General features: G+C 35.5%; 3 protein-coding genes across 3 annotated transcripts; all 3 read left to right on the top strand.

The window, feature by feature from the left end:
• Positions 1-512: 512 nt before the first annotated feature.
• On the top strand, positions 513-2,100 carry LOC133819722 (probable glutathione S-transferase). The gene is made up of 2 exons (XM_062253033.1): positions 513-839; positions 1,588-2,100. The coding sequence occupies exons 1-2, from the start codon at positions 528-530 to the stop codon at positions 1,945-1,947; spliced, it is 672 nt and encodes a 223-aa protein (XP_062109017.1). The 5' UTR covers positions 513-527; the 3' UTR covers positions 1,948-2,100.
• Positions 2,101-10,519: 8,419 nt separating this feature from the next.
• On the top strand, positions 10,520-12,112 carry LOC133819721 (glutathione transferase GST 23-like). Its single transcript, XM_062253031.1, has 2 exons — positions 10,520-10,881; positions 11,434-12,112. The coding sequence occupies exons 1-2, from the start codon at positions 10,570-10,572 to the stop codon at positions 11,791-11,793; spliced, it is 672 nt and encodes a 223-aa protein (XP_062109015.1). The 5' UTR covers positions 10,520-10,569; the 3' UTR covers positions 11,794-12,112.
• Positions 12,113-18,217: 6,105 nt separating this feature from the next.
• LOC133819720 (glutathione transferase GST 23-like) lies at positions 18,218-24,552 on the top strand. The gene is made up of 2 exons (XM_062253030.1): positions 18,218-18,561; positions 23,890-24,552. The coding sequence occupies exons 1-2, from the start codon at positions 18,250-18,252 to the stop codon at positions 24,247-24,249; spliced, it is 672 nt and encodes a 223-aa protein (XP_062109014.1). The 5' UTR covers positions 18,218-18,249; the 3' UTR covers positions 24,250-24,552.
• Positions 24,553-25,581: the final 1,029 nt, after the last annotated feature.

Below are 25,581 nucleotides of genomic sequence, written 5' to 3'. Positions count from 1 at the left end.
CTGTAGCTATTTAGAGCATCCTGCAAATTTTCAGAAAATTCTGAATAGATTACATTGCCGAAAATTAAGTTCAAACATGTTGTTGCACACGTGACTAATTTTTTTTACGCACTTGGTAAGCAACATGTTTGAACCTAGTTTTCAATATTGTAAACTATTCGGAATTTTCTGAAAATTTACAAATGCTCTAAACAACTACAATATACACGTATATAAAAAAAAATTGCACCAAAAACTGTTTACGAATCGATAACACCAAAAAACCCTACCAATAAAACTTAAAGTGAAACTACTATATAAAAATTATCCAATATATGTCAAATAGTACATATTTTATTTATTTATTTTCCAAAAAGAAAGAGAGACTTTAAAACGAATAATTAAGTAAAAAGAAGAAGACAAAGTTGTGATATGTTGGGATTTGTAGGCAGATAAGTCAAAGTCAATGGTTATGGTCATCACAATAATTGATATTTATTTGTATTTGTATTTGGGATTCAAAACTCCTAATAATAATCAAAATAACAATGGAAGAAGAAATAAAGGTGCTAGGATTTTGGCCAAGCCCATATAGTCTGAGAGTGATATGGGCACTAAAACTAAAGGGAATAGAGTATGATTACATAGAAGAAGATATTTTTAACAAGAGTCAATTGCTTCTTCAATACAACCCAATTCACAAGACGGTTCCTGTGCTTGTTCATGGCGGCAAACCCATTTCTGAGTCTCTGATCATCCTTGAGTACATCGAAGAAACTTGGCCCCAAACTCCTCTCTTGCCCAAGGACCCTTATCAAAGAGCTTTGGCTCGCTTTTGGACACAATTTGTAGATGAAAAGGTTAGTTTTTTTTTTTCTTTTCCTTTTTCATATATATATATATATTTAATTTTATCCTAATTATAAGAAAGAAATTATAGTTAGCATTGAGAAAGGAAAAGAAAGAGACTATGTGTATGCATTTTCTTCATTTCCAAGAGCTATAAATGAGTAAACTATACTCAATATAACAAAGTAAATTTAGGGGTGTTTTTAAGAGGTTTGTGTTTGTGGGAGTAGAATTAGAGATAGTTTAGATTAAGAAAATGTGAAACTTAACGAGTTAAGAATGAATCTAAAAAAATGAGATACACTTATAAACACAAATTCAAAGTCATTAAAAATAAATTTAACAAATGACCCCTTAAATTATTAAGTAATGTGTTTAACAAGCCATTAAAGTGAAAAAATATATCTTTCATTAGAAACATTGAAAAAAGTCTCAGATTCTATTATTTCAAACAAATTTACTTCTAGCATAATCTTTTCTCTCTCAAAATCCCTCTCAAACCGCACACTATTTCATTTACCATCAAACATTCTTTCCAGGAAGTTCTATTCAAAAAGTCTTTTGATGTTCTAGTTAAGCAGCTTTGTATCTATTTCTATTGTTTGGTTTTGTTATTTTTTTGCCACTTGATTGAAATATGAATTTTGACCTATTTTTGTATGAGAGAATTCATTTGGTATCTCAAGACCATCATCATGAGTAGAGTTTTCTTTCTTTCTTCATTTATTTTTTCATTTGATATCATTAGTAAAATCGCAGCGTCCCACTTTTATTTCGTTCTTAACAAGCCCTAGTGGTGGGGAGAAGGGAGAAAAGGCAGCAAAAGAAGTAGCAGAAGTCCTTAAAATCATGGAAGAAAGGCTTGGAAATGACAAGTTCTTTGGGGGAGAGACTATAAACATGGTGGACATAGCACATGGATGGCTAGCTTATTGGTTTGAATGTATAGAAAAAGTTGTGGGGCTCAAACTCTTGGACCCCAACACTTTGCCAAGGCTGCATACTTGGGTTCAAGATTTCAAGCAACTTCCCATTATCAAGGACACCTTTCCTGATCACAATAGACTATTAGTCTATGTGAAATCAGTTAGGGAAAGGTTCTTGGTCTCTACCGAGTGAATAAAACTGTCATAATTTCATATTTCAACTTTGATCATTATGTATGTTGTTTCATTCAGTGTCATGTTTTGGACCCTATGTGATGTAGTACTTTATTGGTTATAACAAGTGTTTGAGAATAAGAAAATAAAAAGATTGAATGTGTGGTTTTAATATTAGTGCCACAAGAGTAAACAACAATGGTGGCATGGCAATAGTTCCAGTGCCAGTTTTGGTTTGGTTGTGAGCCTAGTGTACTTGTTTTTTCAAATAATGAACCGTGATCCCCTCTCTTTGATGGGCTCACTTGTAGTAAAAAAAAAAAGTAGCAATAGGACATCACTAGTGGTGGTGACACTATGACAAGAGATGAACCTGTTATGCTCTTTTATTGGCCATCTAAGGATCAAGCTTCAACAGCAGCTATGAGATTGAAATATTACCTCTCTAGGTGACCCTCCCTTCTAAGGTTTGTTTTCTCACTAAGTTTAAAGAAAGAAAATAGTGCAATCATAATTGTTGTCTATTTCATTACTTCTCTGCCCTTATCTTTAGTATCTGTTTCAACATTCTATTACAACTTTTTGATATAATTTAGTGAAAGAAAAAGAAAGGGTAAACATAAAACACTAACTTTTTATTTCATTGGTATTGTAATTAGTCTTTCTTCTATGTGAATTATGAAGAGATAAGTTTTATGAATAATTGTCTGACATTGTTAATGAATATTTTGTCTTAGGAGAAAAGTTGTATAATTCTGTTTTGGTTAAGAAAATTGTTAGATTTCTTCTTAACATGTTTCAATCCAAGATCACAACCATTGAGGAGGTAAAAAAATATTGACACCTTGAAAATTGAGGAATTGATGGAATCTCTTCGGACTTTTGAACTTAACCAAAAGATTCGCCGGCAAGAGAAACCAAGTGTTGTGAAGGAGAAGGAAAAAATCAATTTCCTTGAAATCTTTCAAAGAAAAAATGACATGCTCGGATAAGGAAGAGGATGATGAAATGATCTTGTTATACTTTTAAAAAAATAGACTTGAAAAAGATTCGTAACAAGAACAATAGGTCTAAATCCTCCAAAGGGAACAATTTTTCCAAATATTTTGAATCTACTAATAAAAAAAGTATTCAATATAGGGAGTGCGAATGTTTTGGACATATTCAATTCGAAACTGTCAATACCTTGAAGAAAAATAAGAAGGTCATGACAACTACTTCAAGTGATCAGGACTCCGAAAGTAATGATGAGGAAGAAAATTGTAATATTGCTTTAACTTTTATTTTTTTTGGCTTACCCAGGTGAATGAGAATCATATTTGTTTAAATAATACTATTTCAACATATGAGAGTTTCAATGGTGATTTGGATGAATACGATTTGGATGAGGATTTCTTGAAAGAATCATACAAAAACAAGTATGATCAGCGGTTGAAAGTGTGTTCAAATCATCGTTTGATGGCAAACAATAAAAAAGTTCTCAAGAAGAGAAATGAATAAGTTGACTCTCTTGTTAAAAAATATGAAATTGATATTGTTACTAAAGATTATGAAATCAAATGTTTGTCTAATGAAGTTGATCATATGGTGAATGGTGTCAAAATGCTTAATCTTATATCTATGGTTTCAAATGATGTTCTGCTTGCATGTAAAAAAGCTGGTGCTTTTCTAGGCTAGGATCAAATGGATATAATGTTGGTATTAATTTGAATAAAATCAGGGACATAGTGGAAGGTGGGGTGGTAAAATTTTAAAAATTATTAGTACCGAGTCAAGATTAATACATATATCTATACATTAAATCTACACACAAAAAGAGAAGAAGATTACCTATTGTAGCCTATCAAGAGTCCTTAGTCTTTTTGTAAAATCAAACGATCTTCCTATCCAGTGAAGACTCACATTTTAGTCTTCCAAACTGTTCATCAAATATATAAGGACATGTGTAGGCACATAAGATTCATTAGTTTGATATTTAGGCTCTCTAGATGTTCTTAATACATGAGATCTAGAGAGTTTGGAGAAGAGACAAGGATGTGGAGAGTTTTTAGAAATTTTTAGGCTTGGAAAAATTTCTATCGATAGGACTGATACGTCTGATTCAACTTACTTAAAAATGATCGCATCTTTTTAGACTTAATAAAACAATTTTATTTGGTTTTAATTTAATTAATTCAAAACTAGTCTATTCTATCTTGATTTTAATTAAATTAAAACAATAATTAAATAAATAAATAATATTTAAAATTCAAATCCAGGACACGTGGCATTTTAAGTGGCGCCACTCACTCTGCAAGCAAAGTGAATGGCATGAGCCACTTAACTATGTCTCTAGTTTTTCTCATTTGTTTGTTTAATTAACTTTAAGACAATATATTTATTCCCATAATTAATATAAATATTATTTTAAAATAAATATCAGTTAATTCAAAATCAACCTTATCTTAATTTATCATTTTTTAAATAATTATCTTATACTATAATAATATTTAACTCTCTTTGATATTAATCCAAACACGGATTAACATTAATTTTGACTAATATAAAGTTTTTCATATAAAAACTTATTAGTTAAATAACTAATTAATTAATTGTATATTATTATCAATTAGCCTTGGAAAATTAATTCATTTGCATTTTAGTCATTTTCTCCATTAATCTTGCCTATGACATCTTTTCCCTTGACAGAGTAGGACAGAGGTGACTCGAGGATCATGAACCTATAACACTAAGCTCCAATAAACCAGATTATTAATTAAACTCTTTAATTAAATAATCTTATCTATTAATCTCATTATTACTCCTGTAAAATCCTTTTTTGGCTAAACTTTAATTTAGACAAAATATTTTAATTGTTTAAAGAAAAATCAGTAGCAAATCTCCTTGTTGATATTCGGTTTTATTAGCAATATTCTCAGCTGATTTTGTAATGTGAAAATATCTCTAAATGTGAATATATTTGTTACCTTATTTATCTAAAATAATCAATTTTTGGTAAAAATATATTGTGCAAATATCTTGAGAATATTTTCAGGGATTATATAGGATTATGGTTATCCTGGAAATAAAGAAGGAGTCGAAAATGAACTTGGTCAAGAAAAATGACCATGTTCGTTCTGCCAGATCAAACGGATCACGATGCTGACTCATCAGTTTCCTTTTCTGTCATCACAGAATCCATCTGGCTGGCTGTTTTCCTAAATCAAAGGAATTCGCAAATTGATTTCAAAGATTCCAGAAAATCATGGCCTTGGACGTTTTCCCTTCCTATAAATACCTTGCCAAGGCCTTTGGATTTTTCATCTCTTCCATTTTAAATATTTGTAATCAATATGCTATTTTGAAGAGTGTGTTTATTTGTAGAGATTAAGTTTGTTCATCTTAATCTTTGTGAGAGTGCTGAGTGTACTTGTGGATATCTATCTAGTCCATTGTAAACAGATAGTGTCTATTGTGAACGTGTTCATAAGGATCTTCGGGAGAGGATTCGATCTAAGTGTCACTTCGGGAGGAAGTGTGCACTCGCTGTTCTTTGAAGGGAGTTCAAGAGAATCAGCGTTTCATCAAACCAGATTCGTAGAGAAGAGTACAACAAGATTGCGGCAATAGTTTAAGAGGGAGTCTTACATTGTTTAAGTCAATGCTTTTGTACACTTTGTTTCTTTACTAATTGGTTTATTCTCTGGGCGTGGCCCCAAGGAGTAGGATATCCGAAAGGGTTTCTGAACTTTGTAAAAATTCGTTGTGTTCTTTAATTTTTGCACTGTTTTATTTTTGTGTTCAGTTCTGTCGTGACAAGTTCGGATTCTGTCCCGACTGAATTTCTTTCAGTGTAAACATCTAATTACCATTCCGCATTTTAATTAATACATTGTTTAATTAATCTGGTAATTATTAAAAATGGAATTTCAACTCCACTATGGAATTACACTCTTAGTGATTATAAAATTATATTTACAGAGTATTCTCTTGTAGTCCATTGATATAATCAATATATATGTAGTTTTATCCTCCATTTATTGGTTCGCTAACTAGAGTTGGTAAATAACTACTATTTTATCTTTCTAAATACCTCTTGTTCCTTAAGTACCATTAATTCACCAATGAATAATTATTTTATAATCATATTATAGATTTGAGCTCAATAACTATTCAATCCCAGAATTAACCTTAATGGAACCAATATTCGTTCCGTTAGGAAAGCATGGATTCCAATATTGTAAAATCATGTTCCCAATCATTCATGATATTTAATCTCCAAAACAAAAGTCACTAGCCTCATTATATTAAGAGACATTAACGAATGAATCAAAAGATTCAAAAAACATGAACAAGAGTTTATGACAACTCAGGATTCAGATTGATCTACAAATGATCATCATTAAAGAAATGTGTGCGCCCTAAACATCCGCGCACTATTGGCGAGCTGGAAAATGGCCTAATTCGATCCGCCACGTGTAAATCATCCACCCGGAGCTGTTGTTACGGGCTTCCATCTGTCCAGCCCGAGCTGATTAGAGAGTTAAATGCTACTCGAAGGCAGCAGGTCAGCAGTATGGATGTCACGAGCTGGCGCTACGTTGAGCTCGTGATGCAGCAGAGATATAACACCCGAATCCTTGTAAAGTCAATCACGCAAACACAAACGTGCATATATCAAACATCATGTGTCTATTCCATTCCTGAATTCTCAGACGCGCAGTATAAACGTGCGTGTTCAGGCACCCCATGCCTGATTTGGGCCATGCGGCCCATTATCCCTCCTTACCTATTGATTAGACTACACTTCATTGTAAGGTTTTAGGAATTAATCATCAGTGTCACAGAGATGACGTGAAGTGTAAAGAGATCACAAGATGACCCCATTGCCAACCTAGGTATTCTCTTCCTATAAATACCAAGATCCTGGGCAGTGCAAGAGGTTTGCATACTTTTGTAAAGAAATACTCTGTAAGAAATAGCCAAGAGATATCAATAATATTGACTGGTGGACTAGAGGGATTTTAACCTTCGAACCACCCAAAAAGAAATGAGTGATCACCTTCCCATGATATTAATTTCTCAAGTCTATAATTTAGCTATTTTCATATTACAGTTCACCAATTAGCACTAATCCATCCTACTTATTCGCATAATTACCTGTTGGCGAAGAACCGCGTCAACAGTTTGGTGCTTTCATTGAGAGGATTTAGATTGTGCGTTTGGTACTGTCATACTTTTTTAAGGCTTAATTATGACTGCCGCCCTGTTTTATTAAAAAATGAGAAGTACATCCCTCGTATATCGTTGTATGTTTCCGTGTGCGTGTAGTGTTAGAAGAGTGTGTTCCAAGTAACCAAGAAGGTTCCATTTCTGGTTACTTGGGGGGCATATATGTCCTAGATACAACCAGGTCCCGAAACTTAGAAGTTAATTCAAATTGGTTAATCGACGTTTTTTCTTAAAAAGCACGAGATATCAATAAAAAATTAACGCAAATTGAGTTTTTAAAACCAATGTCCTGGATACAACCAGGTCTGAAAACTTAGAAGTTAATTCAAATTGGTTAATCGATGTTATTCTTAAAAAGCACGAGGTATCAATAAAAAATTAACGTGAACTAAGTTTTTAAAATCAATGTCCTGGATACAACCAGGTCCCGAAACTTAGAAGTTGGTTTAAATTGACTAGCCAGTGTTTTTTTTTTAAAAAAGCGCGAGGTGTCGATAAAATTAACACGAACTAAGTTTTTAAAATCAATGTCCGGGATACAACTAGGTTTGAAAACTTAGAAGTTAATTCAAATTGGTTAATCGATGTTTTTCTTAAAAAGCACGAGGTATTAATAAAAAAATTAACGCGAACTAAGTTTATAAAATCAATGTCCTGAATACAACCAGGTCCTAAAACTTAGAAGTTAATTCAAATTGGTTAATCGACGTTTTTTCTTAAAAAGCATGAGATATCAATAAAAAATTAATGCGAACTGAGTTTTTAAAACCAATGTCCTGGATACAACCAGGTCTGAAAACTTATAAGTTAATTCAAATTGGTTAATCGATGTTTTTCTTAAAAATCACGAGGTTTCAATAAAAAATTAACGTGAACTAAGTTTTTAAAATTAATGTCCTGGATACAACCAGGTCCTAAAAACTTAGAAGTTATTTAAAATTGACTGGCAATGCTTTGTGGTTTCGAAGAAAAAGTCAATAAACTAACGCAAACTAAGTTTTTACCAAAACATGCAACAGGCAGAGGACTTACAGTATTTTTTCCGTGTGAAAGTCGCAAAAAACATAGGAATCGGAGTCCTGGTGGAGCCTTTAAAGCTGGACTGACGAAGAGACTCTTGTGGCAGGAGCGTAAGGATCTCTAGGATGATAACCGGAAGAAGAAAAACTTCTGAGACTAAAAATGAGAGAAAATGAGGAAAAAATTTCAAATAAAGGGTGGCTAATATGGAAGATGGCCAACCTTATATATACGTAAGAGACACAGGAACGAGGACCCTTCGATCAAATTAATGCGAGATACGAGGGTCATACCTCGAGAGGTGAAACGACGGCAGAAGGCAGGCTAGGCCATTTAATGCAATTCTCGGAAGCCGAACAGTCGCCAACCATGGCACTCTACGTGTCTGATACCCGCGCAGTGGGCGAGACATGAGGAGTCGAAAGGGAAACTTAAAAGCCCCCGCTGTGAAGGTCACAGATGACGTCTTGGGTCACGAACAGGGGCTTGGGGGGCAAATGTACGCCCTAAACATCCGCGCACTATTGGCGAGCTGGAAGAGGGCCTAATTCGATTCGCCACGTGTAAATCGTCCACCCGGAGCTGTTGTTACGGGCTTCCATCTGTCCAGACCGAGCTGATTAGAGAGTTAACTGCTACTCAAAGGCAGCGGGTCAGCAGTATCGATGTCACGAGCTGGCGCTACGTTGAGCTCGTGATGCGGCAGAGATCTGACACCCGAATCCTTGTAAAGTCAATCACGCAAACACAAACGTGCATATATCAGACATCACGTGTCTATTCCATTCCTGAATTCTCGGACACGCAGTATAAACGTGCGTGTTCAGGCACCCCACGCCTGATTTGGGCCATGCGGCCCATTATCCCTCCTTACCTATTTATTAGACCACACTTCATTGTAAGGTTTTAGGAATTAATCATCAGTGTCACAAAGATGACGTGAAGGGTATAGAGATCACGGGATGACCCCATTGCCAACCCAAGTATCATCTTCCTATAAATACCAAGATCCTGGGCAGTGCAAGAGGTTGGCATATTTTTGTAAAGAAATACTCTGTAAGAAATAACCAAGAGATATCAATAATATCGATTAGTGGACTAGAGAGATTTTAACCTTCGAACCGCCCATAAAGAAAGGAGTGATCACCTTCCCATGATATCAATTTCTCAAGTCTATAATTTAGCTATTTTCATATTACGGTTCACCAATTAGCACTAATTCATCCTACTTATTCATATAATTACCTGTTGGCGAAGAACTGCGTCAACAATATGAATTAAAAAAATCTTATAGCAAATGGTAAGTTTATAAAGAAATTTATTCACATCGGTCATCTCATATATAATTACAATTATATAAAGTACATTTATCAAGATGTCTATCCACATCAGTAATCTGAATCTAAATTACTTGCATCACATATGCTAAGTAAACCGTACTAGCAACCATTTATTAAAGATTTTGTACTTTAATAAGTTGCTGACTATTTAATTCATTATATATAATCTTAATTCTCTCGTACCCATACAAGATTATATTCTCATAAATAAATATAAAATTTTCTAAGATTTATATATAAATTATTCAAACAATAATTTCAATAATCAAATATAATAAAATTATACTTTTATTTAAATCAATAATAAAAAATATATATTTTTACATGCTTTTAGGCACCAATCCTAACATATAAATCTAAAGGAAAACTAATTTTCCAATGGAGAAAGAAAATCCAATGGATAGCTTTGGTGTCGCACATCATGACTTTGGTAGTTCTCACAATTTTTTTTTTGATGGAGTTCTCACAAATATCTAAAGGCATGCATATAATTTTGAAGAATGAACCATAATATATGTTTATCTTCTCAAATTTTATTTATTAAGGGTTTATACATTTTTAGACCCTGTGTTTTGTCTTATTATCTGTTTAGATACTGTATTTTGACAAATTACTTTTTGGACCTTATATTTTATAAAATGATTAAAATAGAACCTTATACTCAATTTTGATGAAAAAAAAAATTAAATATAACAACACAGTTTTTAAGCAGAATGATTTTATTTTTATTCTGAATTATTAGTTTGGTAAATTATTTGTGATTTTAGTTGAAAAAACATTGACCAAAATGAGGTTTAGGGTTCTATTTTAACTATTTTACAAAACACGGGGTCCAATAAATAATTTGTCAAAATACAGGGTCCAAACAGGTAATAGAAAAAAACACAAGGTCCAAAAAAATATATCTACTTTATTTAATAATAAAGTAAAAAGTAGAAGACAAAATTGTGATATGTGGTATTTGTAGGCAGATAAGTCAAAGTCAATGGTTATGGTTATGGTCATCACAGTAATTGATATTTATTTGTATTTGTATTTGTGATTCAAAACTCCTAATAATCAAAATAACAATGGAAGAAGAAATAAAGGTGCTAGGATTTTGGCCAAGCCCATATAGTCTGAGAGTGATATGGGCACTGAAACTAAAGGGAATTGAGTATGATTACATAGAAGAAGATATTTTCAACAAGAGTGAATTGCTTATTCAATACAACCCAACTCACAAGAAGATTCCTGTGCTTGTTCATGGCGGCAAACCCATTTCTGAGTCTCTGGTCATCCTTGAGTACATCGAAGAAACTTGGCCCCAAACTCCTCTCTTGCCCAAGGACCCTTATCAAAGAGCTTTGGCTCGCTTTTGGACACAGTTTGCAGATGAAAAGGTTGGTTTTCTTTTTTGTTTCTTTTTCAAATATATACTTAATTTTCTCATAATGAAAAAATGATACTAATTATGAGAAATTATGGGGAGAAAAAAAAACAAAAGGAGATTATCTGTATGCACTTTCTTCATTTCCAAGAGCTATAAATGAGTAAACTATATAGTACTCAATAACACAGCACCTAATAGATTAGGAAAGTTTGAGAGAATTTGTTTGACAAGCCATTAAACCACACACTTTCATGTAACATTTTTTTATTTTCTTTCAAGTCAAACAACACAAATCTTGGCTTCTAAACTTTCCTAGAAGATGAATTTTGATGTTCTAGTTATTGGTGTAGATTTAAAATATAACTTAACCAGTTTTGCATCAATTTTCATTGTTTTTTTTTTTGACTTGATTGAAATATGAATTTTGACCATATGAAATTAATCTAAATTTCAATTAATACTTTTGTATGAGAATTCATTTGGTATTTCAAGACCAACACATCATGAGTAGAGTTTTCTTTCTTTATTTATTTTTCATTTGATATCATTAGTAAAATTGCAGCGCCCCATTTTTAGTGCGTTCTTTATAAGCCCTAGTGGTGGAGAGAAGGGAGAAAAGGCAGCAAAAGAAGTATCAGAAGTGCTTAAAATCTTGGAAGAAAGGCTTGGAAATGACAAGTTCTTTGGGGGAGAGACTATAAACATGGTGGACATAGCACATGGATGGCTAGCTTATTGGTTTGAATGTGTAGAAAAAGCTGTGGGGCTCAAACTCTTGGACCCCAACACTTTGCCTAGGCTTCATACTTGGGTTCAAGATTTCAAGCAACTTCCCATTATCAAGGACACCTTTCCTGATCATAATAGACTATTAGTCTATGTGAAATCAATTAGGGAAAGGTTCTTGGTCTCAACCGAGTGAGTAAAATTTTCACATTTTCATATTTCAGCTTTGATCAATATGTGTATGTTGTTTGAGAATAAGAAAGTTAAAAGATTGATTGGTGGTTTTAATAAGGGTGGCAATGGTTCTGTTTATTTTAAGTTCTCCTGTTGTTGTTTAGTTCATGTGACTCTTGTGGTTGTTGTTTTCTATGGTTCGGCTGTGAATCTAGTTTGTTTGTTATATTTTCTCAACTTTGTATCTTTCTTTTTAAATAATGAACTGTGATCCCTGCTTTATATGGCTATTCTATTAGCCATCTAAGAATTAAGCTTCACCAGCTAAGTTTTATGAATAATTGTCTAACATTGTTAATGAATATTTTGATTTAGTAGAAAAGTTGTATAATTCTGTTTTGGTTAAGAAAATTTTTGGATCTCTTCCTAACATGTTTCAATCCAAGATCACAACCATTGAGGAGGTAAAAAAATATTGAGACCTTGAAAATTGAGGAATTGATGGAATCTCTTCGGACTTTTGAACTTAACCAAAAGATTCGTCGTCAAGAGAAACCAAGTGTTGTGAAGGAGAAGGAAAAATCAATTTTCTTTCAAAGAAAAAATGACATGCTCGGATAAGGAAGAGGATGATGAAATGATCTTGTTATACTTTTAAAAAAATAGACTTGAAAAAGATTCGTAACAAGAACAATAGGTCTAAATCCTCCAAAGGGAACAATTTTTCCAAATATTTTGAATCTACTAATAAAAAAAGTATTCAATACAGGGAGTGCAAATATTTTGGACATATTCAATCTGAAACTGTCAATACCTTGAAGAAAAATAAGAAGGTCATGACAGCTACTTCAAGTAGTGATGAGGAAGAAAATTGTAATATTGCCTTAACTTTTATTTTTTCTGGCTTACCCAGGTGAATGAGAATCATATTTGTTTACATAATACTATTTCAACATATGAGAGTTTCAATGGTGATTTGGATGAATACGATTTGGATAAGGATTTCTTGAAAGAATACAGGTATGATCAGTGGTTGAAAGTGTGTTCAGATCATCGTTTGATGGCAAACAATAAAAAAGTTCTCAAGAAGAAAAATGAATAAGTCGACTCTCTTGTTAAAAAAATATGAAATTGATGTTGTTACTAAAGATTATGAAATCAAATGTTTGTCTAATGAAGTTGATCATATGGTGAAAGGTGTCAAAATGCTTAATCTTATATCTATGGTTTCGAATGATGTTCTGCTTGCATGTCAAAAAGCTGGTGATTTTTCTAGGTTAGGATCAAATGGATATAATGTTGGTATTAATTTGAATAAAATCAGGGACACAACGAAAGGTGGGGAGGTAAAATTTTAAAAATTATTAATACTGAGTCAGGATTAATACATATATCTATACATTAAATCTACACACAAAAAGAGAAGAAAATTACCTATTGTAGTTGTTGACGCGGTTCTTCGCCAACAGGAAATTAAGAGAAGAAGAGAAAGGGATTAGTGCTAAATGTGAACCGTAACAGATATAAGATCTTAGAGAGTGAAATAGGTGACTCAAGACACGTTTTTAAGTGGTTCGAAGGTTAAAATCCTTCTACTCCACTAGTCAATATTATTGATATATTCTGGGTATTTGGTTACAAAGTATATCTCTCCAGAGACCCTTTTTTCCAACCCTTATCAACTCCCAGGGTCTCCATATTTATAGGAGAGGGCACCTGGAAGTTGGTAAGGAGGTCATCCCGTGACCTTCTTATTTGTCATATCAACTCTGTGACATTCATGATTATTTCCTAAACCTGACACATAAGTATGGTCAAATCGATAGATAAGGAGATAATGGGCCGCACGGCCCAACACAGCCGTGGGTGTCTGAACACGCACGTTCCTGCAGCGTGTCCGAGAAGTCAGGGAGATATCGGACACGTGATGTCAGATATATGCACGTTTATCTTGCGTGTGTTGACTTTACAAGAGGTCATGGCCTCCATATCTAGCTCGTACCACGAGCTGTGCATCTGACCCGACCTTCGGCCTTTCGATTCCTTGCTCCAGTATTGGGAGTCTTGGCGAGTCCTTGAGGATTCCTCGAGCTAAGGGGGGGGGGGGGGGGGGGCGACCTCAAGACAGGAGCTCCGACCTGGGGGAAGTTTATGGACTAACCATGATTAGTCCGAAGCTCGGCCTGCTAATCAGCCCGTGGGAAAACCAGGGCGGACAGTAGCCTATCAAGAGTCCTTAGTCTTTTTGTAAAATCAAACGATCTTCCTATCCAGTGAAGACTCACACCTTAGTCTTCCAAACTGTTCATCAAACACATAAGGACGTGTGTAGGCACATAAGATTCATTAGTTTGATTATTTAGGCTCTCTAGATGTTCTCAACACATGAGATCTAGAGAGTTTGGAGAAGAGAGAAGGATGTGGAGAGTTTTTAGAAATTTTTAGGCTTGGAAAAATTTCTATCGATAGGACTGATACGTCTGATTCAACTTACTTAAAAATAATCGCATCTTTTTAGACTTAATAAAACAATTTTATTTGGTTTTAATTTAATTAATTCAAAACTGGTATGTTCTATCTTTATTTTAATAAAATTAAAACAATAATTAAATAAACAAATAATATTTAAAATTCAAAATTAAAATCCAGGACACGTGTCATTGTAAGTGGTGCCACTCACTGTGCAAGCAGAGTGAGTGGCATGTGTAATGCCCCGAAATCCCTAATGTGATTTAGTGGCTGGATTAGTAGGCCGGGATGGCCATAATTATTTTTTTACGCCAATAAATGATTATATGCATGTTTATGTGAATTATATTATAATATGATGTTAAATGCATGCATGTGGGTCCACATTTGATTACAGGGGTATTTTAGTAATTTGGCCTGTTGATGGCATATTTGTATATTTTGGTGCATGCTTGTGATTAATTGTTGAGGCCACATTATAATGTGGATTTGTTCGAGCTATTCGGCATGAGACGATATCTAAATATAAATTATCGGTTTGGTCATAACAGGTTTAAGCTCGAGGCTCGGGGTGAGTCTCGGGGTGTTTCGGCGATTAGAGTGTTACCGGGAATTAAAGGGTAACGAGATAAGAATAATTGGTATTTGAGAATATTGAGAATTGCTCTATTTTTCTTATGGTTTTTAGTCAAGAGATTTTGATGTGGTTAGTTGGGAATTCATGGAGGTTTTTGAGAAAATTTGCTTGGGTTTTGTTGTTGGTATGTTGATTGTGTTGTGGTAATACTTGGTTTTGGATTTGGAGATGTTTGAGTAAGTTTTTGGAAGGATTGAAAGAGGAAAAATATGAGGTTTTAATGGGAGAAAACAGGGGTTTTGGCTGCTAGGAGGCAATGCTGTGGTGCTTGGGAGGCAATGCCGCGGCATTGGGTACAGGAGCTTGAGGTTGTTGCTTCTGTTTTTTTGGGAAGGGCCGCGGCGCTTGAGGGCCATCTTGGCCAAAAGTGTGTTTTTGACTTAGGGATTCAAACCTTAGGCCTCGGGATCGATCTTACTACCCGGTTTAGTAGGATTCGATGTCTCGGAGGCTTGGTCTTGGTCCGAAAATATTTTATTATTCATTTTATTGATGGAATCCCATAATTGGTCATGACCAAGTAACCGCTAAGGGACAAAAAGACAGATCGTTCTCAAGGGTCGTTCTTATATTAATTCTCACTTGAACCAGAGGTAAGAAAACGGCACCCTGTGTATATGACATGCATGACTGTTGTTAAGATATGTTGGTTGATAGATGTGGACATTGATTGCATATTAAATTCTTAGCAGAGCTTGCTTACTTGTGTATGACACTGATTAGTCAGGGACGGCACTGGTCGCGTATTATTGACCTGAGAGTCAGAAACGACATAAGCATTATGAACGCAGGGCCAATAAAAGATTAGATCTAATCAATATCAGCGTTGAATGACTCTAGGAGCATTAATGATGGACCGACTCTAAGGTCGATGAAACTTATAAGCGCTTGACTAGTCTAGGACTAGTTACTCAGAGCCAGGGCCAAAGGCCTAGGTGACAGCTTGTCACATGGCTAGGGAGCGGAATCTCATGGTTATGACTCTATGGTCATGAGGTAGGTTATGTTGGTGACTAGTCATCAAGCACCTATCCTGTTTAAGCTAGTGAAATGATCACTTATTTGTAAAGCCCCAGTGACCCTATCGTCACATGGCTAGAGGGAACGGAACCCACCTTAGTGACTTTTGCGCCTGTCACTCATCTGTTTTGGACTGAAAGTCCTGAATGATTATTATGATCATTGTTGATATTATATTCATGCTATATTGTATTTTCTTGCTGGGCTTTGGCTCATGGGTGCTATGTGGTGCAGGTAAAGGGAAAGAGAAGCTCACCTAGCCTTGAGTGGAGAGCTTAGGTGGTGCTGTGTACATATGCGGCCGCTTGACCACCACGACCAAGGAGTTCTCAGAGGAACTAGGGGTTTACCCTATTTTTGCCGCTTAGGTCGGCGGGTTGTAAAATTTAAACAGTAATGACCATTTTGAGTTGTAAATAACTTGTAAACGTTTTTTTTATGGGCCCATGAACAGCTTTATGTTTTAAATAAAATATATCATTTTTCCTTTTGATTGGTTTTCTACCTCAGCCTGTTAATAATACCTAGAAGCACATTTTTAACCAAAGAACATGCGTAGCAGGTTAAATTTCCGGTTCACTGTTCACCGTAACTGTTCTGGGTAACCAGGGCGTTACAACATGAGCCACTTAACTGTGTCACTAGTTTTTCTCATTTGTTTGTTTAATTAACTTTAAGACAATATATTTATTCCCAAAAATAATATAAATATTATTTTAAAAATAAATACCAATTAATTCAAAATCAACCTTATCTTAATTTATCATTTTTTAAATAATTATCTTATACTATAATAATATTTAACTCTCTTTGATATCAATCAAAACACGGATTAACATTAATTTTGACTAATATAAAGTTTTTCAAATAAAAACTTATTAGTTAAATTCATAATTAATTAATTGTACATTATTATCACTTAGCCTTGGAAAATTAATTCATTTGTATTTTAGTCATTTTCTCCATTAATCTTGCCTATGACATCTTTTCTCTTGACAGTGTAGGACAGAGGTGACTCGAGGATCATGGACCTATAACACTAAGCTCCAATAAACCAGATTATTAATTAAACTCTTTAATTAAATAATCTTATCTATTAATCTCATTATTACTCCACTATGGAATTACACTCTTAGTGATTATAGAATTATATTTACATAGTATTCTCTTGTAGTTCATTGATATAATCAATATATATGTAGTTTTGTCCTCCATTTATTGGTTCCCTAATTAGAGCTGGTAAATAATTACTGTTTTATCTTTCTAATTACCTCTTGTTCCTTAAGTACCATTAATTCACCAATGAATAATTATTTTATAATCATATTATAGATTTGAGCTCAATAACTATTCAATCCTAGAATTAACCTTAATGAAACCAATATTCGTTCCGTTAGGAAAACATGGATTCCAATATTGTAAAATCATGTTCCCAGTCATTCATGATATTTAATCTCCAAAACAAAAGTCACTAGCATCATTATATTAAGAGACATTAACGAATGAATCAAAAGATTCAATAAACATGAACAAGAGTTTATGACAACTCAAGATTCAGATTGATCTACAAATGATCATCATTTAAGATATAAATTAAATCTTTATAACAAATGGTAAGTTTATAAAGAAATCTATTCACATCGGTCATCTCATATATAATTACAATTATATAAAGTACATTTATCAAGATGTCTATCCACATCAGTAATCTGAATCTAAATTACTTGCATCACATATGCTCAATAAACTGTACTAGCAACCATTTATTAAATATTTTATACTTTAATAAGTTGCTAACTATTTAATTCATTATATATAATCTTAATTCTCTCGTACGCATACAAAATTATATTATCATAAATGAATATAAAATTTTCTAATATTTATATATAAATTGTTCAAATAATAATTTTAATAATTAAATATAATAAAATTATACTTTTATTTAAATTAATAATAAAAAATTATATTTTTACATATAAATCCAACCCTAACATATAAATCTAAAGGAAAACTACTTTTCCAATGGAGAAAGAAAATCCAATGGATAACTTTGGTGTCGCACATCATGACTTTGGTAGTTCTCACAATTTTTTTTTGATGGAGTTCTCACAAATATCTAAAGGCATGCATATAATTTTGAAGAATTAACCATAATATGTGTTTATCTTCTCAAATAGTACATATTTTATTTATTTAATAATAAAGTAAAAAGAAGAAGACAAAATTGATATTGGAATTCGTAGGAAGATGGGTCAAAGTCAATGGTTATGGTCATCACAGTAATTGATATTTATTTGTATTTGTAATTGTATTTGTGATTCAAAACTCCTAATAATAATCAAAATAACAATGGAAGAAGAAATAAAGGTGCTAGGATTTTGGGCAAGCCCATATAGCCTGAGAGTGATATGGGCACTGAAACTAAAGGGAATCGAGTATGAATACATAGAAGAAGATATTTTCAACAAGAGCGAATTGCTTCTTCAATACAACCCAACTCACAAGAAGATTCCTGTGCTTGTTCATGGCGGCAAACCCATTTCTGAGTCTCTGGTTATTCTTGAGTACATCGGAGAAACTTGGCCCCAAACTCCTCTCTTGCCCAAGGACCCTTATCAAAGAGCTTTGGCTCGCTTTTGGACACAGTTTGCAGATGAAAAGGTTAGTTTTCTTTTTCAAATATTTACTTAATTTTCTCATAATGAAAAATGACACTAATTATGAGAAATTATGGGGAGAAAAAAAAACAAAAGGAGATTATCTGTATGCACTCTCTTCATTTCCAAGAGCTATAAATGAGTAAACTATAGTACTCAATACCACAGCACCTAATAGATTAGGAAAAGTCAGAAGTTAACTGAAAGTGGTTGCAAGGAAATGATGGAGAGTGTTTGGAGAGAATGATTGTAACACAATGAGGAAAATGTGAAAATGAGGAGCTCAACCAACTCGGTGAGATACTCCTGAGTATATATATAAAAGAGTGTAAGAGAGTTAGTTACAGCAGAACAAATTAGCCAAGCTCATACAGAGCTGTTAGAAATCTGTTACAACGGCTTAACTAACTTGAGAATATTCTAACAGCTTATTTCTAACATCCCCCCTCAAGTTGCACGGGGAGCTCCTAAGTGACAACTTGTTACACAGAAAGGTAAAGGAGGAGATTGGAAGAGCTTTGGTCAGAATGTCTGCAGTTTGATTCGAAGAGTCCACGTATCGAATATCTAGCTGCTTGGCTATGACGCGATCACGAACGAAGTGAATATCAATCTCGATATGCTTCGTACGGGCATGGAAGACTGGGTTCGATGCAAGAGAGGCAGCGCCTAAGTTGTCGCACCAAAGAATCGGACAATGAGCAACAGGAAGCTTGAGCTCAGTAAGAAGTGATTCGATCCACATTAGTTCAGCAGTAGCCAAGGCCAAAGCGCGATACTCAGACTCGGTACTCGACCGAGCAATGACTTGTTGCTTCTTGGAGCTCCAGCTAATGAGGTTGCCTCCCAGAAAAATGCAATAGCCGGACGTAGATCGACGATCATCAACATTGCTTGCCCAGTCCGCATCAGTGAAACCGTGAAGATCCAACTGAGATGAAGCCTTGAAATGAAGTCCAAGCGTAGGTGTGCCAAGGAGATAACGAAGGATACGTTTGCAAGCCATCCAATGCGTCGTGGTAGGAGCCTGAAGATATTGACTGAGACGGTTCACGGCAAAGGAGATATCAGGCCTTGTCATCGTCAAGTACTGCAAAGCACCAATTATTTGACGATAGATTGTTGGATCAGCCAGAGGAGACCCCGTGGATGAGCTAAGTTTGATATCAGGAGACAGGGGCGTAGGCTGAGGTTTGGCCGTTGACATGTTGGTTTTGAGAAGTAGATCCCGAACGTACTTCTTTTGATCCAAGTAGATGCCAGAGGAATCCCGATATACCTCGAAGCCAAGAAAATATTTGACCGACCCCATTACCTTCAGGGCAAACTGGAGGTTTAAATCAACAATGAGGCGATGAATCAGAGCAGAGTCGTCTCCTGTAATTAAGATATCATCGACGTATATGAGTAAGAAGATACGTTTGCCATGCTTGTTAGAGAAAAATAAACTCGAATCAGACTTCGAGTGAGAGAAACCCCAGTGAATAAGAGACTGTTTCAACTTCTCGAACCAAGCCCGTGGAGCCTGACGAAGACCATACAATGCCTTATGCAGCTTACACACATGAGTAGGGCAACCTTGATCAACGAATCCAGGCGGTTGATGCATGTACACCACTTCTTGAAGGTCTCCGTTCAAAAACGCATTGTTGACATCAACTTGTTGGATGTCCCAATGAAAGGTAGCTGCAATGGCAAATATGATACGAATTGTGCAAGGCTTCACTACTGGACTAAACGTCTCATAGAAATCCAACCCAGGTACTTGCTGGAACCCCTTGGCCACTAAACGGGCCTTGTACTTGTCGACGGTGCCATCAGGGTGATGCTTAACTCGAAATACCCATTTGCACTGAACAAGTTTCATGTCAGGTGAGTAAGGCACTAGAGACCACGTGTGGTTCTTTTGAAGTGCATGAAACTCGGCTTGCATTGCACTGTGCCACTCGGGATGGGATAAGGCTGACTTCACAGAGAGTGGCTCAACAGCTGAAGTTGTTTGAGATAACAACAGTCGAGGTTTAAAAATTCCTATTTTTGACCGCGTAAGCATAGGGTGATTATTTTGGACTCGGGGTGGTATGGGCAGATCCATGACAAGATCATCAATGGGAATCATAGACTGTGGTGAAGAAGTGGGGTTTGAGGCGATAGACTCAGATGAGTTCGAGTGAGACAGTACTGGGGTAGGTGATGTAGACAAGTCATTTTGATGAATAGGTGTAGTAGGTGGAGAGGGTGAGGGTGGTGGTAAGGTGACTGGTGTAGGTATTTGATGACTCTGTATATAGATGGGTTGAGTAGGTATAGAAGTTGTATTACGCAAATCAAAAAGACTGGAATATGGATATTCTTCCTCATTAAAAACGACACTACGAGCTGTATACACACGGCCAGAAGGGTGCAAGCATCTATATCCTTTTTGTGTTAGGCTATACCCAATAAACACACATTTTGAAGACCAAAAACTAACCTTATTAGATTGATATGGTCGAAGTGAAGGGAAGCAGGCACACCCAAATATCTTCAAGAGATTGTAGTCTGGTTGCTGAGAAAATAACTTATCATAAGGTGATATGAAATTCAACGTTGGAGTAGGCAATCTATTGATGAGGAATGAAGCAGAGACAAATGCTTCCCACCAAAAAGTTAGGGGCATGTTTGCTTGAGCCAACAATGTTAAGCCGAGGTCCACCACATGACGATGCTTTCTCTCCACCCTTCCTTGCTGTTGATGGGTGTGGGGACATGAATTCCGACGTTCAATGCCAAGATCTTGAAAGAGTTTGTATAGTGGTTTGTATTCTGTGCCAAGATCCAATTGAATGCTCTTGATTTTAGACTCAAATACACGCTCCACATATGTATTGAATTGTTTAAAGATCGAAGGAACTTGGCTTTTAGTCTGCATAGGAAAAATCCAACAAAACCTAGTATAGTCATCAACAAAACTACAATAATATTTGAAACCTTCACTTGAGGTATAGATGGAAGGCCCCCAGACATCAGAGTGTATCAACTGAAAAGCATGAGTAGTTTTATTTGTAGAGTTCTTGAACGTAAATTGGTGCATTTTGCCCAACTGACATGCATCACAGAACGGTACATTAGTTGCCTTTATTGAAGGACTTATTACATTCATGACTTTAGTAAAAACAGAGGAGGAAGGGTGGCCTAAACGGGAATGCCACGTTGAGAGCAACTTAGACTTGTCTCGGACTGGATTCGAAGTGGTGGTGCAATTGAACGCCATTGCATTATTGGAGGGAGTAGGCCGCGTAAAAATGAAAGGCTGGCCATCATGAAGTGCTGAGGAAACATCAATTTTGTACAGTCCATCACTGAGTGAACCCCGAAGAAGAACACGCCTCGTTAACTTGTCCTTAACAAGGCAGCAAGAGGAATCAAACTCCAACACAACGTTATTATCATTAGTAAACTGTGAAATGCTAAGCAAGTTCGTAGTTAAGTGAGGCACATGAAGGATATCTTTAAGTAATAGTGAATGATTGGAGTGCATGGAATCAAGAGAATTTGAGCCAACATGCAAAATAGGAATGGATGCACCATTACCTACAATGACCTTCGATTTTCCTTTGTAATCTGTCTTGTTGTGTAGGAGTTGAGAGTTGTTTGTCATGTGATTTGTGGCTCCAGAGTCAAGGAACCAGGCATCAGATGACTCGTCATTGGTGTTCAACTCAAATAAATTGGCATGAGGAGATCCGGGGTTGGAAGGGGCCGAAGGAGGTGCTGGTGGAGCTGAGAGACCAGAGAAGTGGACATCAAAACGGTGGAAACACTTTTGGACAATGTGACCAGATCTACCACATAATTGACATATCACCCTAGGGCCACGTCCTTGCGATCGTTGACCGTAGCCGTGATTACGCATGCCTCTCGACTGATTGCCCCGATTTCCACGAAATGAACCACGAGGAGCACCTCTCATTGAGAGTCCAGCAAAGTTGGCTTGAATCGAGTCCACTGTGGGAGAGGAGATCTGTTGCAACCTCATTTCTTGGTTGTGCAGACTAAAATGTAGATCGGGAAGGGTAAGAGTCTCAGATCTGTTCGTCAAATTGATCACAGTTGCCTCATATTCTGGACCGAGGCCTCCAAGAATGTACAGACAAAGGCTCTCATCGGATAATTGTTCACCTGCATGAGCAAGAGACTCTGCATACTGCTTCATCTTCAGTATATATTCATCAACAGATAAGGCTCCTTTACGTGTGGACTGTAGTAATCCTTTCACTTGAAGAATCCGTGCTTTGGATTGAGTGGCGAACAACTGATTAAGAGTCCTCCAGATCTCAGCAGAGTTTTGACAGCGAATGATGTGTCCAAGCATCGTCTCCGTCATAGAGTTCATAAGCCAATGCATCAGAAATTGATCGAGACGGATCCAATTGTAATGAGCAGGATTAGGATCGTTACCTGCAAGAATTGGTGGTGGAGTCGGTATAGTGCCAAGGATGTAGCCTTCGAGGTTGTACGCGCGCACAGCAGCAAGAACCAAGGCTCTCCAGTAAGAAAAGTTCGTCCGATCTAGACGGAGGTTGAGCGGAAGCAATGTATTGTTTGGAATGCCAACAGGATCGATCGCCGGTGGAGGAGCAGCAGGCGCCGGTGGAGGAGCAGCTGCTCGTTGTGGATTTGAATGGATCGCAGAGTCGTGAGATCCGTCGGACGCCATGGCGGAACTTTGATACCAAGTCAGAAGTTAACTGAAAGTGGTTGCAAGGAAATGATGGAGAGTGTTTGGAGAGAATGATTGTAACACAATGAGGAAAATGTGAAAATGAGGAGCTCAACCAACTCGGTGAGATACTCCTGAGTATATATATAAAAGAGTGTAAGAGAGTTAGTTACAGCAGAACAAATTAGCCAAGCTCATACAGAGCTGTTAGAAATCTGTTACAACGGCTTAACTAACTTGAGAATATTCTAACAGCTTATTTCTAACAGGAAAGTTTGAGAGAATTTGTTTGACAAGCCATTAAACCACACACTTTCATGTAACATTTTTTTATTTTCTTTCAAGTCAAACAACACAAATCTTGGCTTCTAAACTTTCCTAGAAGATGAATTTTGATGTTCTAGTTATTGGTGTAGATTTAAAATATAACTTAACCAGTTTTGCATCAATTTTCATCGTTTTTTTTTTACTTGATTGAAATATGAATTTTGACCATATGAAATTAATTTAAATTTCAATTAATATTTTTGTATGAGAATTCATTTGGTATCTCAAGACCAACACATCATGAGTAGAGTTATCTTTCTTTCTTTATTTATTTTTCATTTGATATCATTAGTAAAATTGCAGCGCCCCATTTTTGGTGCATTCCATAGAAGCCCTAGTGGTGGAGAGAAGGGAGAAAAGGCAGCAAAAGAAGTAGCAGAAGTGCTTAAAATCTTGGAAGAAAGGCTTGGAACTGACAAGTTCTTTGGGGGAGAGACTATAAACATGGTGGACATAGCACATGGATGGCTAGCTTATTGGTTTGAATGTGTAGAAAAAGCTGTGGGGCTCAAACTCTTGGACCCCAACACTTTGCCTAGGCTGCATACTTGGGTTCAAGATTTCAAGCAACTTCCCATTATCAAGGAAAGCCTTCCTGATTACGACAGACTTTTAATCCATATGAAATCAGTTAGGGAAAGGTTCTTGGTCTCAACCGAGTGAGTAAAATTTTCACATTTCATATTTCAGCTTTGATCATTATGTGTATGTTGTTTGAGAATAAGAAAGTTAAAAGATTGATTGGTGGTTTTAATAAGGGTGGCAATGGTTCTGTTTATTTTAAGTTCTCCTGTTGTTGTTTAGTCATGTGACTCTTGTGGTTGTTGTTTTCTATGGTTCGGTTGTGAATCTAGTTTGTTTGTTATATTTTCTCAACTTTGTATCTTGTTTTTTAAGTAATGAATTGTGATCCCTGCTATGGCTATTCTATTAGCCATCTAAGAAAGAATCAAGCTTCACCAAGTATTTTAAGATTGAAATATTACCTCTCCAAGTGGACTTAGAACGAGTTATCTTTCATCCCACCACATGTTGTTTGGTGTAGTGGTAGGGATGCCTTTGCTGGCATCCTTCCTTGCTTGGGTCAAGGGTTCGAATCCAACCATATCCCTCTCGAGAGGGATATGTACTTTGGTCCTTGAGGCCAGGTTATGTTGTGGCGGTCTGTCCTTAATGGGATGAGAACCCTTGAGGCACAACTACCAATGATCCAATTAATGGAGGATGAGGTATGTGTCCACTATAGCTAGCATGTGGTCCCCGAGATTGCTAATATAGCCAAAAGGGTGGGGAAATGATTTGCACCATAAGATTCTCTTTTTCTTAGCAAAAAAAAGTTATCTTTCATCCCACTTATAAGGGTTTATATATTTTTGGACCCTATACTTTTTTCTATAACCTGTTTGGACCCTGTGTTTTAACAAAATATTTTTTGGACCTTATGTTTTGTAAAATAGTTAAAATAGAACCCTAAACTCAATTTTGATGAAGACAAAATTGAATATAACAACACAATTTTTAAGCAGAATGATTTTATTTTTGTTCTGAATTGTTAGTTTGGTAAATTATTTGTAATTTTAGTTGAAAAAATATTGACCAAAATCGGGTTTAGGGTTCTATTTTAACCATTTTACAAAACATAGGGTCCAAAAAGTAATTTGTCAAAACACAGGGTCAAAACAGGTAATGAGAAAAAACACAGGATCCAAAAAAATATAAACCTCACTTATAATACTAATAGGTTTCTGAAATGACACCACTGATCCTTTTTTATTTCTCCCCAAATTTTTTTTAAAAAAAGTGTAAACATAATTGTATTTATTTCGGTACCTATCTTTATATTGCAACTTTCTATAACAACTTTTTGATATAATTTAATAAAAGAAAAATAAAGTGTAAACATAAAACACAACTTTGTAGTCTATTTTCTATGTAAATTATCTGATAGTTCACCGTGCATTCTTTTTTCATAGTACTTAACCAATTTCAAACACA

The sequence above is a fragment of the Humulus lupulus genome, chromosome 2 (genome assembly GCF_963169125.1).
Source record: "Humulus lupulus chromosome 2, drHumLupu1.1, whole genome shotgun sequence".
Taxonomy (NCBI): domain Eukaryota; kingdom Viridiplantae; phylum Streptophyta; class Magnoliopsida; order Rosales; family Cannabaceae; genus Humulus; species Humulus lupulus.
The sequence above is the reverse complement of the archived record's forward strand: the minus strand, read 5'-3'. Positions and strand labels throughout refer to the sequence as shown.